Below are 21,346 nucleotides of genomic sequence, written 5' to 3' on the forward strand. Positions count from 1 at the left end.
TAGCGCGTCTGAGTTCAGATGCATTGTAAGGATCCCCAACTCTCTCTAATAGCGCGTCTGAGATCAGGTACATTGTAAATTCTTCTGTAATTGATACAATTTTCACATTACCAGAAAATGACAGGGAACCCTTTAGGGATGCCCGGGGAACCCAAGGGTTCCTAGGATCACTGGATGAAAAACACTGTTCTAAATGGTTGCTAAGCAGTCAAAGGATGATCAGTACATTACAAAAAAAAAAAATAGCTTTAGGAATTAAAAAAAAAAAAAAAACGGTATTCATGTAATACTACAGGACTGATTTTATTTAAAAAAAAAACAAAAAAAAAACGGTTTTTCACATTTGGCTACTTTTAAGGATGTTTGGTCTCAGACAGCAGCAATAAACAATGCAATTTCACAAATTATTAAACCGAATGACAGTGACTAATTTATATATCTTCATTGGTTCAAGTGAATTGACTGAAACATCAATGAGCTGAAGGTCATCTTCAAAAGAAGATTTTTAATCGGTTTCCTTTACAACTTGGAAACCTCATGTGGGGACTTTTTCAAGACACAATGCTAACAAACGGTTCCAAGAAAGCAACTTTCAGAATGAATTGTCTATAATGTGAAAGGTATCAGTCACTCCGATGTGACCTATGAGATGTATCAAGTTCAGTTTATTCATGTGTAGAAATCTCCAGGAAACTTGGGGAGCGCAAAAGGAAGAAATAAGGTACAAATAGTGCAATATACTTTAAAGGTGCAAGATACAGATGCAGTGAATGCTCAATAAGCCTCACAAGTGACCAGCAAAACTGAAATAAGAGTGGTATGTCTGCTACTATTATATCCCAATATAATATACCCACTATCACTCAAAAAGGATGTCACAAGTGGCATTGCGCTGTAACTGGGGTGGCCACCACACAGGTCAGGTTTTCAGTAAATCCCTACTTCAGCACAGTTGTCTCAATCATAATGATTGAGCCACCCGTGCTGCAGCAGGGATATCCTGAAAACCTGACCTGTTGGTGGCTATTGAGGACGGGAGTTGGCCACGCCTACTGTAGCCTAACACACAATAAAATGGGACTATACATTCATACATATGGCCCACATATTTCACCCAGACTTTATGACCTCACTGGGAGGAAATAACCTTCAGCAGGGGGTGATTGTGAAAGGAAAGGTCACATCCTTTCGTGTCTGAGTCATCCTTGCTGACTTGTACAAATGCTGCCATATACCATGTGGAAAGTCCCGCCTTGGAAATTAAAACAAATTGAAGGGGAGAAAAAAAAAAAAAAAAAAAAAAAAATGAGTGTGTCGGATTTGCTGAGGCGTGTACGATGATTGCAGAGTTTGGGAAAGTTTCGACAGCAAAAAAAAAAACGCCACTTGGAATCGCATCTTGAAACATTATTCACCTTCGAAAGGGTTGAGACACGGCACCGTGGGTAATAAGGCACCGTGGGTAATAAGGCCCCTCTCCAAACAGATTGGGTTTTGCCCCTTTTTAAACTAAACTGCATGCAATTAGCAAGAATACTAATTGTTAGCATAATGCCTAGAACAATCAATCCAAAGCTATCCTATTCATAAATTGCTGCGCTACCTGGCAACTTATGCGTTTTAACACATTCAGCCATGATTTTTATTTATTTTTTATGCTAAAAAAAAATATTACATTTGGGGTTATTTTAGATCAGTGGGCAGCTAAAGAAGCTTGAGTTTTTAAATAATTATAGAAAATATTACACCCACAATTGTGTTAGTTGTGACTCAACGGGCAAAAACTCACTTTCAAACGGCTTTATTACACGACATGTCCATTCCTTCAAATGAAATCACTTCTGTCTTTAGAAAAACCACGCTGAGAATTTTGGGGCACTTTTCAAAAACGGTACTGTACACAGCCGCCCAGTGCGTTCAGAAACACTGCAGCTAAGGCAGGCGTGTGCAAACTTTAAGTCACGCACAAAGGCCCCACACTCTCACTCCGGCAAACAACTTGTGGGGAAGAGCGCGCGGATCGGTTTCGCGCCCTTAGAACATTTCACGCATACCCCTGGTCTAAGTGTTCTGGAAAGTGGCTGATTTCACCATAACATATGGTATTATTTGGAAGAACTCTTTGTGATGCCCCCTGTTGGACTTCTGATCTGGGATCTCTTCTCTGTTTTGGTGCAGGGATTACAAGAAGCAATTGTTCTATTTCTGTATGATAAACCATGTTTGGGATCTGAAATAAGGTTAAAGAAGAATAAATATATATAAATAAATATATATATATATATATATATATATATATATATATATATATATATATATATATATAATATATATATATATATACATACACGTTTTAAGTTATGGTGGGTGAAAAAGGCGACAAGAAACCTCCACCGTATTGCATATAGCAAATAAAAAGATCACTTGTCAGCACATTCACATTGCCTAAGGCCTTGTCCATGGTTGTTGCTTGCTGGCGGAGGCGCGCTTCCGCTCAGCACTGAGCCCCTACAGCCGCAATTAGATCGGCTTTAGTAGGGGCTCGTCTACGCTTCCGCAAGCGCGCGGAAGCGTAGGTCTTAGGGAAATGAAACATTTCCCCACTTGCCGGAGCGCAGGGCCGGTCATGTGAGCGGTTCGCCCAATGAGGGTGAACCAGCTCCGTGACGTCACTGGTCCGCCCCCGGCCCGCCCCCTGACGGTGCGCAGGGAAAGTACCCGCAAGGCCAGGGAAAGCACCCGCTTTCCCTGAGCCTCAGCACGCCAGCGGGAAGCTTGGCCGAGGCCTAAGGCCGAGTCCATAGAAGGACAGGCCGCGCTGAGCCGTGCGGACGCTCCTCGCTGAGCCCCTGCATTCTCAATGAGGATGCCTTGAGAGGGGGCTCATGCGAGCGACCGCAGGCGTGCGGAGGCGCTGGATTTTTCAGCCGACAGCCAAGCTGTTTTTCAGCGCGCTGTCGGCTGAAAACATCCAATCAGCGCGGAGCAGCATCAACGTCACGGCACCGTGACGTCGGCGCCGTGACGTTGACGTCGGTGCGTTGCGGGCGATTGGCCCAGCGACGTCACTGCCCCGCCTCACTCAGTCTCCCCACGCCTCCGATTGCGCCCACTGGCTCGCCTGCATGGGCATGAAATCGCGCAGATTTCAGCAGGCGAGCCTCAGCGTCAGTGCGGCTCCGAACTCCTCACCCCTCTATGGCCCCAGCCTAAGACGTGAATGTGCTTGCTTACAAGTGATCTTTTTATTTGCTATATATATATACACACACATAAAAACATTTATACTATCTTTACTAACACTTGTATACAAATATGAGTTTTACAATTACACTTTGCAGACATTGAATCACAGCTAACACAATTGGTCGGGTGTACCAAGCTTGTTTGCACTGAGATTATTTAAAAATAACGTTTTCATATTTAATATATTCTAGAGGCATCCAAAATTATTATTATTTTATTCATTAAAATTATGACTCATAAAGCTTCAGACCAAGCAATATCCTACATGTTTTTTTTTTATAAATCAGTTCTGTCGAGAAAATACTTGTAGCATTTTTTAAAAACAACTTTGAATTACATTTTAATGCATTATAATGTAACAACGATTTTTTTGGTTTCTATAGCAACCATTTACAAAGTCACACCCCCTTCCTCTTCTGAAACAGGCTCTGGCACACCCCTTTTGAGCCCTGCCCTCTCTCTAGCAGTGCACCAATTGTATCTAGTGACAGCCTGGTCACATGATCTTCCCCATACTGCCTGGTCACATGATCTTCCCCATACTGCCTGGTCACATGATCTTCCCCACAGAACTTTGCATCTTTTGTTCTCTTCTGCTGCACTGACAGCCATTTAGTGAACCCCCAAGCCGAATCTTCGCTGATCGATCACAGGAGAACGGCTTGATCGGCAACTTAGTTAATTACTAATCATTGGGTGGATTGTATTGATGCACATATTAAAATGAAAAAAAAATTAAATAAAAAAAAAATGGCAGCTTGAACTGCAGCTTTAATATGCACAAGATGGTTGATTTTTCAGTACTTACTGCGTTCACAATTTTTCCCTCCTTCAGACATCGTATTTCCAGTTTAGTTCACTTTACAGCCAAAAAGTGCCAGCACATATCTGTTGAGTGGAACTAGGCAGACGCCCACAGTTGTGCTGGTGACGACTGAATGTTTGGAAAAAATCAATCAGATGAATTATTATAATAATTACATCATAAAAACATTACTAACACAGATGTGAGGGCAATGCCTGAATGGGTTAAATTAAAATACTGATGAGCACAAGACTTATAGCCACAATTATTATACACAATATTTATACAGCTCAACCCCCTTATAACGCTGTGCTTGGGTCCAAAGAATCACATTGTGCTATAAGCAGATCGCGTTAGAAATAATGTACAATTGTATGTATTGTACAATAAAGTATTTATGATACCAATAATCGTGTTGTAAAGTATTCATAAATATGAAAATTGGGAGCCATGCTTGCATCGCGTTATAAACGGATTTGCGTTGTAACGGATCGCACTATAGCGGGGTTGAACTGTATTGATAGTTTATGCATTGGAACTTTTAAAAATATAACAAGATGGAGGAAAAAAAATAACAACAAAAATAAGTGTTGACTATGGCTTAAACATATATTTTTAGACAAGGCAACAATATTAGAATGTGTAACACGTGTTAAGGAGGAACACATTTTAAAAAAAATGAAAGCATTTCAATTTTCTGTTTCTCCCCATAACCTAGTAATGATTTCCCTATGAATTTTGTAATATCTGCAAATAGAAATACCACTTGTGAGCGCATTCAGGTCTTGAACCCAGCTTATCCCCATTATCTCTTGGAGTACAATGTTTCAACTGCAGCCAGGGATTCTGGGTAAAGACATGCAAATGAGCACCCAGTGCAATATCACAGTGTAATGTCTACAGAATGAGTCTTTGTATGCATGAGCTGCTAACTAGCTGCTAACTAGCTGCTAACTAGCCTGCACCATAAAGTAGGATGAATGTCTTATATTGTGTTAAGTTCGGCTTTCAGTCCTGAATATGAAAATATATGAAATATACACTACTTAAAAAAGCAACCCTGCTTTAATTTTTTTATTATTTATTTATATAGTTATAGGTTTGAAGCAGGGGGTCTCCGGAGCTGAACTGTGTTCATTTCAGTACTGGGGACCCCCTGCTTCCAGAGATACTTACCTCCAGAGGGGGTGCCGGTAGCAGCTCCAGCTAGTTTGTTTGGGGCTATCGAAATGGCGTGCCAATAGGGAGCTGGAACGTCATCCCTTGCGGCTTCCTTTTAACCCACGTGACCGGGAGCTTTAAACCTGCGGAGATGCTACCAGCCCCCCCTATGCAAGTAAGAATGTCGGGGGACCCGGAGCTGATATTAATGGGGTTCAGCTCAGTAGACCCCTTTCTGCAACCCTATAAATAAAAATTAAAAAAAAAAACACGTTCTGTTTGGATTTATCTTGGAATATGGAAGCCGTGCTCTTACTAAAACCTACCGAGGGGTTGGAGAGGAAATGAGACTATTGAATAACACAGATCCTATCAGCAGCTAAAGCATTAATTGCAAAAAACTGGAAGCAGAACGACTCCCCTCCTTTTACCGCGGTAATGCACAAGATACATGTTATAATGTCAATGGAGAGACTCACAAGTCTAATCCCCGACAGGTACAACAATTTTTTGACAACCTGGGATCCCTTGGAGACATACATTTGGAAGAACCCAATCTGAATGACGAAATAAGCCTAGTAGAGATTACTAACTGTTAAGTAGATTTCGCTATGACTAAGGGTGTATCAATGAGTATATTTGATTGTACGCTCCCTGCGTGGAGACCATAATGGGTGTTACCCTACTACCCCCTCCCACTTAAACCCTTTTATTTTCTGTACCCATTACCCTTCCCTTTTCTTTGTCCCCTTTATGTTACTATGTTCTGAAAAATAAAAAATATAAGTTGAAAAAAAACAAACAAACCCCGTTCTGCTGCTTTAATGAAATAGGCACTGCATTTACTACACGCGTTATCACACAAAAGAACACTGAGGCGGACGGCAGAATAAGTTATTCCGGAAGCCGGCAGCTTCCCAAGCCATGGTTTCCTCCATTGAATGCTCATATACCGCAACCCTGCAATGCACTCAAATAATTAGGCCTTCCATAAATGAAATGATTCTATAGGGCGAGAGGAGAGGAAGCTTTTAGGTGCCCTGGGAGAATAGGTTTATTGATCGTGTGAACTATTCAGCATTATTTCCTGAATTTAAACCTAATACCCAATTGTGGCTTTTAAGGAAGTGGCTTTTGTTAACGATTTTGAATAGCAGTAACACAGTCAAATGTCCATCAGCGAGAGAATCTGATATCAGGTGGTCCCACTGCCTATTTTAAATGAATATGGATAAAATGGAGAATATTTTGTATAGCGGGGGTAGCCAACTCCAGTCCTCGAGAGCTACTAATGGGTCAGGTTTTCAGCATATCCCTGCTTCAGCACAGTTGGCTCAATCAGAGGCTCAGTCTTTGACTGAGCCACCTGTGCTGCAGCAAGGATATCCTTAAAACCTGACCTGTTGGTGACCTCTGAGGGCTGGAGTTGCCCATTCCACAAATTCAATGACAGCCACTGATTGAGCCACCTGTGCTGAAGCAGGGATATCCTGAAAACCTGACCTGTTGGTAGCTCTCGAGGACTGGAGTTGGCTACTCCTGGTGTAGACACTTATGGATTTTTTTTCCCCCCTCTCTCATTCAATTGTTTTACAGGAAAGATAAATAACCTCTGATATTATTTATTCATGAATCACTGCCATTAAGATGATAATATGATTTATCTGCTTCCTGCTTTGCTAGAGTTCCAGCCATTTGTATGGATCAGGTAATGCAATGACAACTCCCTTCCTGCAAAGCTGCGACCTTTAGAGACTTATTTATTGTAAATGTAACAATATTTCCTTTCCCCTAAGTACCGGGGATTGATATTTCTGTCAATTTTAGCTGAAATAAACAAAAAAACAAAAAAACTAGAACATGCTTCAATTTAGCATCAGACCCGGAAAAACATCTAATATGATGATGTAAAGGAAGATATACTATTCATTAATTGTAAGGGAATTAAGTCATTTTACATTTGTTTTCGTAGTTACTTTTATAAAAAGGAATTGTGCTGCTGGTGGAAACCATTGTATTTATATAGCGATGCTCCTAAATAAAGTAGCAGTTTAAAAAGCAGAATTTGTAGCACTGCACAATTTTATTTACATTTTGTTTAATTAGGGGATTGAAGCAGGGGGTCCCCGGAGCTGTACCCCCTTAATATCAGTTCCGGGGACCCCCTGCTTCCTGAGCTACTTACCTCCATAGGGGGCGCCGGTATCTCTGAAGGGAGGGAACTTGTGTGCCTAAGGAAATGGCGGCTTAAATGTCTCGTGTCCAGTGGGCCAATAGGAAGCTGTGAGATCATCCCTTGCGGCTTGCTATTGGCCCACGTGACCTGGACATTTAAACTCCGCATAGATACCGGCGCTCGCTACGGGGGTGTCTCTGGAGGCAGTGGGTGCCCAGAGCTGAAATTAACGGGGTTCAATCCTGTGATTTAAAAAAAAAAAAATGGAAAAAAAATTGCGCAGTGCTACATGTTTTGCTGCTTCAGCAAAATTTCCATGGTTTCAACAGTAACTATTATTTTGTCATTGTTGAGCAATCAATCTCTGCAGATACCAACGCGTCATTTGTAAACTTGATTGCTTAATTAACGGCTACTATTCACTCTTATGAAAGTGTTTAATTAGTGGCAGGTTTACGAAGAAGTGTTAAGCCTTGTGACGCAATTAACTGAATGGACCAATAGACACTTTAAAGAAGAAATCCCCCCAGAAGCCTCTATGAGTTTAACTCACATTATGTTTCTATATTTCTAAAAGTCAGAGAACCCCAAACTGACAAATCATATACTGTAGTTAAATTGTATATTTCCCCCTGTGAATGTCCTGCTCTTGAATTATTTTTAAAAATAAGAATTTTCTGAATCTGAAGTTACCAAGGTAATCGTTAGACTGCACTGGGCTCTGGGAGAGAGCTCCATTTTAACCTCCCGAACAATTACATCTGCTGAACAAAGCATCAGATAAAAAAAATTAAAACGGCGTTGGAAAGGGCATGAAGAGCGTAAGTTAAAAATAAAATGGTGATCAGCGGGGACTGCTGCTTTAACCCCCAGAGCCTTCACGGAAAGAGCGAAGTCCTCTTCCATTTCGCTGCGAGCCACATGGTGTTCTGCTCTTATCTCCCCCTAGAAAACAAGCTCATAAAAAGTTCAAGATGTCAGCCCCCTGAAGTGCCAGACCACGTGACATAGTGTCTCTACATCAGGGGCAGCCAACTCCAGTCCCCAAGGGCCACCAACAGGCCAGGTATTAAGGATATCACTGCTTCAGCACAGGTGGCTCAGTCAGAATGGCTGACCCACTGATTGAGCCACCTGTGCTGAAGCAGTGATAATGTTTCGGGAGAACTACCCCATTATCTACTTCATCTCTGAAGGGATCTGCAGTGCTTTACATAAGTGTATAGGGGATCATGTTAAAATGGATTAGATGCAAACGGTGACACTGTGTGCTCATTTGCATGTCATTACCCAGAATCCCTGGCTGCAGACCTGTCTGAGACATGTGAAAGCAGCAATACTACACCCCCTCCCACTTTTTCTCCCCTTTTCTTATTTTAATATGTAAAGCGCGTGACAACGTATAATTCTACATTCTTACCTAAACTGGCAATCATTTGGTGCTCCTGTTATAAATCTTGTCAAAATCCCAATTGTGTGCCTAACATAATGGCTGACTTTGTGCTGCAGTCTGTGAAATGCTGCAGCTGATATGTAACATTACATTACTAAGTGTAACACATTATTGTTACAGCTTTCAGAGTAATAGACAGTCTGTTGTTTGGCGCACAGCAACAGTTTGTGATACTTTGCTGCCAAAGGGCAGAGCTCAACAAGGGGCGTGTCAGAGTCTGTTCCAAAGAGGAAGTGGATACGATTTTCTAAATGGTTGGTGTATCAGCCAAAGGACGATCAGTACATTAACAAAAATAATTAAAAATGTCTTTAGTAGTTAATTAAAAAAAAAATGCAGACAGTTATCTAATACTACATTTAAACTGATTTATTTAAAAGAATACCATATAGGATGTTTCACGTTTGGCTGCTTGAATGTGCGCACAGGTTGTATTTTTATTTGCAGTGCTTTGCAATTTGATGTAGTCCACTTCAGGATGGAACGGGGTTAACCCTTTGGTATGTCACAGAATGGACACCTGAAGCCGTACGGCACGTCAGGGCAGGCTTATAGAGCAGGGCGCCTTTGTAATGTGCTTCATGTAATAGGATGAAACAACCCTATTATACAAAGGCTGGAGACTGCAGGAAAAGGAACAGGATGGGGTTTATGTGCCTGGACGGGCACCACCCCTCCCAGTTGTATAAACTGCAGTGTATTTTCACTCCCAGGCTTCTGTAAACACCAACTTTATTTAATTTTTTTTTAAATGTTCCAGTGCCCTAAACATGCAACCCCCCTGCTGCACAAAAAAGGAGCAGAAAGACAGAAGGAATCAGACTGCTCATAATACAAGGGTTCTGAAGAACCCTCCAACAGGCCAGGTTTTTTTTGGGGGGGGGTTTTATACTTAAAATTTTTATTATTTTTTCAAGCAGAGATATACAGAAATAAAACATCAGAGAGGGGTGTTGGGGGCAGGGGAGGGGTACAAAAAAAAAAGAAAAAAAAGGGGGAGGGGAGCAGCACAATAATAATTCAACAATTCTTGCAGAGAGATATACAGAACTAAACCATTTTAGAGAAGAAATCGAGAGGAAAAAAAGTGCGCATGGACGCGTCTCTTGTGCGACCGTCCTAACGCTCACCTGCCCTTGGGAATAAAATCTGGGGTAGTGGAGAAACAGAGAAAAATAAGGGCAACTGTGTCTACTTTGACACAGAAAATTTTGGGGGTAGTGGCCCGGACTCAGACAGTCCAACTGTCCTAGCTCCCTCCTCGGAGCTTCTCCAGGCTTTGGGCCTATTGCATAGATAAGCCTAACCAAAACTCCAACCAAGAACACAGACCACACCAGTGGACCGTAGTAATCTGATGGTAATTTGAACCTGAAAACATTAAACAATATTTACTCCGTTCTGGAGCGGGATCTTGCAGCTCAGTTTAGGGTTTGGACCCAGCTTCGGGTAGCTGTTTCGTCGGAGAGCTCGGGTGAGGGGATCTTCTCGCAGGAATCGTGGACCAAGATGGCTCCAGGGTCTGGGGGTTCACAGAGGGGGCCGCTTCCAACTCCCCCTGTTGCGGTTCTGTCCAGCCCAGGTTTCTAAAGAAACAAAATCTAAAGCAGCTTAGAGTCCTGGCCACGCCCCCAACAGGTCAGGTTTTGAGGATAGCGCAGCTTCAGCACAGGTGACTCAATCAGTGGCTGAGTCGAAGAGCCTGCTTCAGCACAGGTGGCTCAATCAGTGGCTCAGTCGAAGACTGAACCACCCATGCTGAAGCAGAGATAGCCTGAAAACCTGACCTGTTGGGAGATCCTGAGGGCTGGAGTTGAGAACCCCTGACATAATACATTCCACGTATCTGAGTACCAATGCAGTGTTAGGGGAGGGACACAGTGTCCTCACATCCAGAATGTCTATAAATAACACACATTGTTGTGACAAGAATCCCACAACCCTATGTCTGGTTCTAACAGGCACAGCCAGTTCTGCTTTCACATCTTCCAGGCAAAAATTGCTTCACTTTTGTGAGCGTTTAATGAGTTCCTTAGGAAAGTACAATTTAAATATAGGTCTAGTTAAACCTGTCCCTGGCAATGAACCATGACAGTGCTGGAAAGAGAGGGCCAGCATTGCAGTTACCAGGGTCCGATTCAGCTAGTCAGCCTGCATATAAATAACACCCCCACCAACGTGCTGTTATATCCCACTCTCATATACTGCTTGTGGGAGAAATGAAAGGCCTTATATCAGGGGTGACCAACTGCAGTCCTCAAGGGCCACCAACAGGTCAGGGATAGCACTGCTTCAGCACAGGTGGCTCAGTCAGACAGATTGAGCCACCTGTGCAGAAGCAATGATATCCTGAAAACCTGACCTGTTGGAGGCCCTTGCGGGCAGGGAGTTGGCCACCCCGGCCTTATATAGATAATTTGTATCAAACAACACATTGCATAATGATCCAGACCTGTATCCCTTATTTGCCAACATACATTATGGATTCTTTATTTATTTTTTAACGATTTGAAAAAAAAAATGCACTAAAACAAGTAATACGGGATAAGCTTGTCCTGCAGATCGACATCTAGTAGAATCCCGGCAGAATCCGGCTCAGTTAAGCCGAAATAAATAGGTGTTTGGGAGAGGGGGGAAGACGGCTACTGTGACTGTAATGTGAAATGTGTTTGACACGTTGAGGCCTTTTTTTTTTTTTTTAAACTGCCAGTTTTACAGAATAAGCCAGGGCTGCTGAACTCCAGTCCCCCTTCTAACAGGTCAGGTTTTCAGGATATCCCAGCGTCAGCACAGACGGCTCAATCAGACCCCGAGTCAGCACAGGTGGCTCAATCAGAGGCTCAGTCTTCGACTGAGCGACCTGTGCTGTAACTTGGCTGTCCTAAAAACCTGTCCTGTTTGGGGAGGCATGAGTAGTTGTGCACCCCTGGGATAAGCCATTTCACTTCAATGGGCTTACTTATGGGATACAGGTGCCGTGGCTCTGTGAAGAAGCCCTATAAATACATGCCAAATGACACATTGGTTCAGTTTAGCATTATTATGTGACTGCTTTTACATAGATAACTGGGGCAGTCGTGGTTTGTACCATAGAAAAGTACAAAAAGGCCAGGGATAATACACAGCATAAACTGATTGTTAAAAGCACCAACAAAAAGAGTTTTTCTTGTTACCTCTCTAGCAGCAAAGGGGGCCAGGGAGGCAAAAGCTGAGCGTAAAGAGGCTATATATGCAAAGGATCTGAAGGTTACCCTTCTGCCAATCCAAAACTCGCCCTGGTGTCACCTGTACTGCTACTGACTCCGATCCCCCCTATATTGAGAAGCACTGATTGGGGGCAGGAGGGTACCTCTTCCATTCAGGGTAGCCCCAAAGAGGGCTACAGTAGGTATGAAAGTCCCCCTCCCCCTCCCCCTCCCACGCATAGCTTGGGAAAAACCTGTAACAGGCTTACTGACCAAGATTTACCAAATAAACATTCCCATAAGATGCAGCAGGAATGATTTGCTCCAGTTTTGCAGCCAGGAATCTTTGATGCATAACCCTCCAAATGAGACCAGCTGTACCTACTTAGCAGGTACTGCACCGTTTTTTTCCCTGTCCTGTAACTATTCAATTCATGCATCAAAACGTGAAAAATCCTATATATTTTTTTTTAAATAAATCAGTTCTGTAGTATTAGATCAGTCTGCATTTTTTTTAAATTCCTAATGCCATTTTTAACGTACTGATCATTACATCACATTACAGAAAACCATTTAGAAAGTTATATCCACTTAATCTTTTGAAACAGGTTCTCACAAACCCCTTGTTGAGCTCTGTCCTTTGGCAACAAAGTATCACAAACAGATCTGGTGCTGCGTTCCAAACAGCAGTCTGTCTATTACGCTGAAAGCTGTAACAATAATAGGTTACACTTAATATAATGTTAGATATCAGCTGCAGCATTTCACAGACAGCAGCACAAAGTTACAAGGCAGCCATTTCATTAGGCACACAATCAGGATTTTAACAGATTTGGAGCAGGCGCACCAAACGATTGCAGCTTAGGTAAGAGTGTAGAATTACACAGTCACATGCTTTACATATAACATTAAGAAGAAAAGAGGGGGGTGCAGTATTGCTGCTGTCAGCCTTTACCCAATGCATTTATTTCTACCAGTGGTTGAAGCTCGGAACCTTCAGCTAATTAAAGGAGACTGATCTGCCAGTGATCAGCTGATTAGGGGGTGGGGGGATATGTAATAACTATTCTATTGCATGTGTATATACAAGTAGATGCAGAAATACAGACACTTTATTAATAAGATTGTATATAGTAAATTGCCTGCAAGCTCCACTATCATATTGCCACAGCAAATAAAATGTATCCATCTGTATGTGCCAGATAGCCATGTATTGCTAAAGGGGCCCAGTCCATCAGCCCTGCACTGATAACTGTCACACTTACTGACACTGTAACATTGCACTGATACTGTCACACTCACTGATACTGTAACACTCACTGATACTGTAACACTCACTGATACTGTCACACTTACTGACACTGTCACACTTACTGACACTGTCACACTCACTGACACTGTAACATTGCACTGATACTGTCACACTCACTGATACTGTCACACTCACTGACACTGTCACACTTACTGACACTGTAACATTGCACTGATACTGTCACACTCACTGATACTGTCACACTCACTGACACTGTAACATTGCACTGATACTGTCACACTCACTGATGCTGTAACACTCACTAATGCTGTAACCCTCACTGACACTGTCACACTCACTGACACTGTAACACTCACTGACACTGTAACCCTCACTGATACTGTAACCCTCACTGACACTGTCACACTCACTGACACTGTAACCCTCACTGACACTGCAACCCTCACTGATACTGTAACCCTCACTGACACTGTCACACTCACTGATACTGTAACCCTCACTGATACTGTAACCCTCACTGATACTGTAACCCTCACTGATACTGTAACCCTCACTGATACTGTAACCCTCACTGATACTGTAACCCTCACTGACACTGTAACATTGCACTGACACTGTCACACTCACTGACACTGTAACATTGCACTGACACTGTCACACTCACTGACACTGTAACATTGCACTGATACTGTAACACTCACTGACACTGTAACCCTGTGGGCTAATGAGAAGTGCATGACATGCTAAGCACATAGAGATCCAGCAGGGGGGTGTCTGCCCGGGAAGGATCAGGCTTTGCACCCTGCCAGGGCGTGCGTGCTTCCTGTTCCTTCCAGCTGCTCTCTCACGTCTGTCGTTGCTGCTTTCCCGCTGCGTCCCGAGCCCCAGGAGACAGGCTTCCCTCTCCGGAGGCACAAGGTAACCCCCCTCTGCGCGGCCCCTCCGCTGCTAGCGGGAGCTGGGGATACATTGTAGCAGCCCTTCCTGGCGCAGCCCCTGGTCCCGGGTGCCATTCCCGGTTAGGGAGAGAAGGGAGAGCGTTATCAGAACTTCATTACTATCCAGTTTCCCTCCGGTCTTGGAAGCCAACTACAGTATATTATCTTTACCACCCCAGTTTAAATAGTTCCATGTTGATGGACAGACTTGGAATAACTTATTTTTTTTAAAGTGTAGCAAGTCCTGTAAAGGTCATGTATGTTATGAGTCATGGCCTGCATACTGTCTGCGCTGTATGCATACTGTCTGCGCTGTATGCATACTGTCTGCGCTATATGCATACAGTAACAGAGGCCCAAGTGCCTTAATTAAGTTCTACATTACATTGGGGCGAATATCTTTGACCTGTATATTTGAGAAACATGTGGGCGATATTCTTATGTATTACAGGGGAAATGCTTTTAAAATCCTATATATATATATATATATATATATATATAAATAAAAAATGTAGTTTAATCTTAAAATACTATAAGTACATATAAGTAGTGTTTTTTTCCTGCTGCAGGGGTGGCCAAATCCAGTCCTCCAGGGCTACCAACAGGTCAGGTTTTCAGGATATCCCTGCTTCAGCACAGGTGATTCAGCCACATGGATATCCTGAAAACCTGACCTGTTGGTGGCCCTAGGGGACTGGAGTTGGCCACCCAAGTCCTACATGATTCTTTGACCACTGTGTAACGTTAAACATAAATAGAAAATGAGTCATTTATAAAGTACAAGTATACACACCAAATGTATTTCAACACTACTCCTATTACATACATTTACATATATTATAATAGGGTGTGTATAAGGGTATTTCTGAGTTGTTGTATAACAATTATGTACTGTTCCATCCTGAGAGGGATAAAGTTAGGAAATGATCACTTTTTAATTGCTAATTACAGGTGTAATTTGTAAAAGTCCACCCCCCTACATAGGTGCCAATACAAGATATCATCTGATATGAACTGCAAATCCTAGTACATGAATACTGGGGAAAACTTGTCTCATGTCTAATGTAGTCATTGCTGGAAGGCCCGTAATATACCGTGTGCAGCCGTGCGCGCGCCTGTGTGAACACGCATGCACGTGACGCACACTTTTTGTGTGTATGGTGGTCTGTGCTGCCAGGAGTGTGTGTGTGTGTGTGTATGTATAATTTATTATTTATTATGATTTAAAAAAGACATGTTGGTAAGAATAAAATATTTATTAACATTGTGCGCACACACACAGACACACACATACATACATATACACACACACACACACATACATACATACATATATATACACATACATACATTTCAGCGGCGGTAGCAGTGCAAAATTTTTCTTTTCCTCATCTTCCCCCGGTCGGCCGGTTCCACGCTCCCTGCCGTGCGCGCGCGGCACCATTATAGCAAGGCTGACTAACCTCAGCCAACTAAAACTGCCGCACGCGCCCTCTATACAACAGCCCTTACAGGTCAGCAGCTCTCAAAAGTCAAACCTATTTCTACTGTGTGGGTGCATTAAAAATGACATCTCCAAATGTCTTCCCTGTATCTAGTCGCCAGGACCTGTGGCTCTCGCATGTTTTAGGAATTAGCAAACATAGGCCAATAACCTAAAAGGCACACGTGTCAAATATACGGTTGCTTAAAAAACTTGGTCTGGCTTTGGACCCAGAGGGGGGTCTGGTAGTTATTTCTGTAGACTTATCAATTGGAATTTTTTGTTTGACCTATTTGGAAGAATACATTTACTGATCAAACATTTATTTATTTATAAAATGTGTTACCAGGAAGTAATACATTGAGAGTTACCTCTCGTTTTCAGGTATGTCCTGGGCACAGAGTTATGATGACAAATAATACATTGTTGCAAATACATTGTCACAATAAGTGAACATTGTTATATGTCTCTGTCTCTCTCTCATATTTATATATATATATATATATATTCATTGCATGAACAGTTAAAGATAAAATGTTATAGGCGTATGTAACCGTTGCAGACTACATTCAAATGTGACACTGCTTTGAAGACATCACAAATGTCGACGTTGTGCAACAATAGCTAAAATAATTGGGTGAGATAAAAGGCAAAAGATATGGGAGGTGTTGGTTAAGATCCATTTTTATGTGACAAGGGGGAGGGGGATTGTTGGTGGATTTCTCAATGCATTTTCTGCTTCTGTCCATTGATCGTGACATAACTCTGACATGAGTATCAAGGGCTCTCCCCTTCCATACCAACCAGATAACCGCAAATATGTCAACAATGCGTGACTTGCGTATTACAGATAGTCAAACAAACTCAATAAGCGAGTGTTACACAAGTTGCATGTTTCACATTTCACTGGAATCCTCACTGTCCTCTGTGTATAGTAAGTTACCAAACATGCTACACCAGGGATTAAAGTTATTACTAAGATTGCCAAGCGATAGGGAGACAGAAAAATGTCATGTAAAGAGAAAATGAGACTTTAAACCAGGAGTGGCCAACTACACGCCTCAAGGGCCACCAACATCCAAGGTTTTAAGAATACCCCTGTTTCAGCACAGTCAACAACACATATGCCATGAAAGTCAGCGAGGATTTAAGGTCTTCATTGCTGGTGGGCCTTAACTAAGGTTGCAACTTGTAATAAGCGCTACAATACCATGACTATGTTGCCTAATTCGAAAGATGTTTTTTTTTTTTTTATTGTGAGTTAAACTTCTTTTTTCTTCTTGACTTTCAGCACAATGTCTGGCGCAGATGAATTCTCGGTAAGTTCCACCAAGAAATCTTTTTTAGTTGGACAGATGTACCTCACCAATGCTGCAATAATGTTGGGGCAATAGGATACAATGTCAAATGTCGTGATTAGGTCACTTGACTCACGTGGAAGAGTTTTTTTCCAGAAAAAAAATGTTTGAATGGTAAAAGTCAAACTAATAATCTGCAGTGTATCTACTGCGCCTTTCTCCTGTGCAACGCATTACAGGCAGAGTCCAGATTTTCAGGATATCCCTGCTTCAGCACAGGTGGCTCAATCAGTGCTGAAGCATGGATATTCTGAAAACCTGACCTGTTGGTAACTCTTGCAGACTGGAGTTGCTCACCCCTGGGATAAACAGAACTCTGTATTGTGTTTTTTCTTTCTTCTTTTTTGCCTTCAAACGATAAAGAACCCCCAGTCTTAGTACTGCACTACTTTTAATAAGCAAGACATAAACTATTTGCGATTCATTTGAAATCTCTAAGTAATCGGCAGGATTTAGAAAACAGAATATTTTGGTAAAAGTGAGAGAAATGTTTGAAAACAATCTTCAGGGCTACACTTTTTTTTTCTTTTTGAGTTAAATAATATTTGGGACAGTAATATTTATTGGGTACATGTCTTTGGAATGAATCTAGATTTACCATTAGGGGTTCCAATCCAGAATCGCTCTAAAATGTCCACCTCATGCCTGCAATTTATTTCTTTTTATTTATAAAAAGTGTGTTACCAGGAAGTAATACATTGAGAGTTACCTCTCGTTTTCAAGTATGTCCTGGGCACAGAGTTATAAAACAATACATGGTTACATTAAAAGAACAGAGGTTATACAGTCATTCGCAGACATTTCATGGACAGATAGAGCTGTAAAATTGGGTTCAGGAGATAAAGGGCTTGTTAGTTTCAGATAGAAATAGAGCAGCTTTAACATCACTTTAACATCAACAAACGGCTCACACCCTTTGGCTGCCCCAAAGGCTGTGCGCCTTTGGGGCAACGCAGATGTACACTGTGGTGGGTGAGATGCAACGCACTGCACCCCCCTCTGTCACTGGGGGGGGGGGAAGGTACCGTTAACAAAATATGCAAACTTGTTAACGTGTTGCGTTTGCTTTTTAAGCTGGCAGATGCTTTACCAGACTCGACACCGGCTAGGACACAGAAAATAAACAACCCAAGACCAGATCAACCGCAACAAGGAGGTTGGCCAGGGTCTAACCCTTGGAACGCCAACCCAAGCGCTCCTACTGGACCAGCACCAGCTGCCCCAGGCGCAGCAGCTTCCAATGCACCTTATGGACCAGGTCCAGCAGGACTGTATCCAGGATTACCAGCTGGACCACATCCAACTCAGCCATTTCCTTCAGCACCAGCTGGGCCAAATCCAACTGGCCCAAACCAGCCATTTCCTTCAGCACCATCAGGCCCAAATCCAACTGGCCCAACCCAGCCATTTCCTTCAGCTCCAACTGGCCCAAACCAGCCATATCCTTCAGCGCCAACTGGCCCAAATCCAACTGGCCCAAACCAGCCATATCCTTCAGTACCCACTGGGCCCCATCCAGCAGCACCCAATGCCCCATATCCTTCAGGACCCACCGGGCCCTATCCAGCAGCACCAAATGCCCCATATTCTGCAGGACCCACCGGGCCCCATCCAGCAGCACCAAATGCCCCATATCCTTCGGGACCAACCGGGCCCTATCCAGCAGCGCCTGCTGGGCAGCACCCAGGAGCACCTACTGGGCCATATCCAGCAGGTCCAACTGGGCCATATCCATCAGCCCCCTCTGGGCAGTATCCTTCAGCACCCTATAATTCAGGGCCCGGTGGAATGCCAGCACCATATCCTAACCCCACTGGTCCTTCTGGCCCATCTTATCCAAATCCTTCTGGGCCAGCTCCTTCCCCTGGTGGGCCTTACCCTATGCCCAGTGGGCCCTATCCATCACCTTCAGCACCGTATGGTCAATCAGGACCTGCAGCTCCCTCACCAATGGCGCCTTGGGGGTCTGGATCATGGGAATCCCAGGGTGGGCAGTACCCCTCACCTCCAAACTTGCCATATCCAGCCACAGGGCCATACTCGCACCCTCCCCAAGCACCCGGCGGTGCACCAGCAGGGCTATGGGGAGCTGTGCCCCCAGGCGCCTGGGGACCTGCCCCATCTGTACCATTTTCAGGAGCCCCAGGATCATACCCAAGTCCAAGATCGTATCCCTGAAGCCGTCCATGTCCCATGCCTTCCGTTGGATGACCCGTGCCAGGACGCTGTCCAGTGAGTACAACTTGTTTCCTGAGCAATCGGTCGTTTTTGTTTTTATGTTTACATTACACAATGTTGAGAAAGGACACGACAAAGTGACGGTACTCACTACTTCCTCAGCTTTGTCTCGCACCGCACAGCTGCCTAACATTGTCCATGGGTAATTTCTGTTCTCCTAGCATCCTACAAATCCTAGTAACACAACTACATGCCAAAGAAAGTTGCTTGCACGGCATATCCAGTGTTATATGTAGTTCACAGATTTTGTTTTATTTTAAATTTTTAGCTCCATCGTTGAATTACAGACACACCCCAGTGCAATCTTCTCCTATAATCCTCTGTTTGCCGAGAGAACAAAACCTCTAAATACCATAGCCACACATTTTTTGGGTCTACAAGCCGCCAATCTCCATTTTGGATAAACCTAGATGGAAAAGCTTGAAATGGTAAGTGTACTATGTAAATGTATTTGGCGATATGAATAGTTAACATTTATTGCTGAGATATAACAATATAGTGCAGTGGGTAAGGCTGCGTTTATAGTTACGGCCGTGTGATGTCATCCGTCGCCGTTGTAATAGCGATGCCTGATTATAGTGCAGGGCTCTGGACATGGGGCGTGGCGGAAGCGTGGCCGTGTGCTGTTCGCCCTCATTGGCAGAACCGGTGACGTCACACTCCGATCGCTGAAGGTGTCAAAATCCTTTGACTTCCAGCGACCGCATGACGTCAGCCGTCGCCCCCACTATGGGCACCCGCGACGGACTGCATGAACTTGCTACAGGGCTGCGCAACGTCGCAGTCGCCAGTACTGTAAACACAGCCCAAGATGACGATACAAAAATCTTACAATATTGACACATGCTGATGCTTTGTACAGCTTCGTATCTCATGGAAAAAGCCTTCTGCATTATATGTTTGGAGTGGTAATGGAAGTTACGAAGTCTGATCACATTTTACATTGCTTAACACCAGTCCTCAAGCCCCCTCAACAGGTCAGGTTTTCAGGATATCCCTGCTTCTGCACAGGTGGCTCAATCAGTCTCTGCTTCAGCACAGGTGGCTCAATCAGAGAGGCTCAGTCTTTGACTCTGAGCCTCTGAGCCACCTGTGCTGAAGCAGGGACTGATTGAGCCACCTGTGCTGAAGCAGGGATATCCTGAAAACATGTTGGTGGCCCTTGAGGACTGGAGTAGCCCCTCTGACTTGGAAAGAAAATCTACACGAGTAGATGGTGTCGATTTTACTAATTTCCTTCTAGGTACAAATCTTCACAAATCGGTTTATCCCAAACGGATTAGGGGAAAATTGTACCAACCCTCACAAGCTTTTGGTTCCCCTGGGAATCTTTAACGTTTAAAAAAAATTATTTAAAAATACTTGCCTGATTTTGCCATTTTCACTTACATTTATTTTTAAATATATGAGTAACCGCAGCACTGTCTGCAGGCAAATCTCATTCATTTCCCCTTTCCATCCTTTTAACCAACAGTAATTGACCAGCAAGAGTCCATCTTGTTTAAGGGTTTCTCTATTGGCGTTTGGAAGTTCTGTAGAACAAGGGCGCAAGGATTAGGGTCGCAAACACCGATTTCCCTGTGTTTATTTATTTATTTTATTTTTGTTTTTATTTGTGGATTGCAAATGAAATGATCACTTTGTGAGCACATTCACACGTCTCAGATAGGTCTGCAACGCTGCTTTTCACCATTATCTCAGCATAGTGTGCTTCCACTGCAGCAAGGGATTCTGGGAGATATTTGTGGCTTGGAATCTTCCCACTGTTAAGTGATACCAGCCGGGCCTTATTGCAGTATTACTTTCAGGTTCTAATCTGGAAATCGGGCTTTACATTTTCACGTTAGTGTTGAGTTGAAAATATGGCTTTGATGATCTGAAAAATCAGTTTGTCCTGAGATATTGTTGCAGCCTCTGTGACATTTTTAGCATAAACATTGTTCACACTGTTTTTTTTTTTTTAAACCCATTTTATTAATGACGAGAACAAGGGTAGGGTGACGGTGAATTCAAAGGAGAACTCGCGTGAA

At 43.1% G+C, this 21,346-nt stretch overlaps 1 protein-coding gene across 1 annotated transcript; it reads left to right on the plus strand.

Annotated features, from left to right (window-relative positions):
* The first annotated feature begins 14,071 nt into the window (after window positions 1-14,071).
* MAPK1IP1L (mitogen-activated protein kinase 1 interacting protein 1 like) lies at window positions 14,072-19,726 on the plus strand. The gene is made up of 4 exons (XM_075613783.1): window positions 14,072-14,217; window positions 17,012-17,039; window positions 18,153-19,310; window positions 19,585-19,726. The coding sequence occupies exons 2-3, from the start codon at window positions 17,016-17,018 to the stop codon at window positions 19,254-19,256; spliced, it is 1,128 nt and encodes a 375-aa protein (XP_075469898.1). The 5' UTR covers window positions 14,072-14,217; window positions 17,012-17,015; the 3' UTR covers window positions 19,257-19,310; window positions 19,585-19,726.
* The last annotated feature ends 1,620 nt before the right edge of the window (window positions 19,727-21,346 follow it).

Source organism: Ascaphus truei, chromosome 9 (genome assembly GCF_040206685.1).
Source record: "Ascaphus truei isolate aAscTru1 chromosome 9, aAscTru1.hap1, whole genome shotgun sequence".
Taxonomy (NCBI): Eukaryota; Metazoa; Chordata; class Amphibia; order Anura; family Ascaphidae; genus Ascaphus; species Ascaphus truei.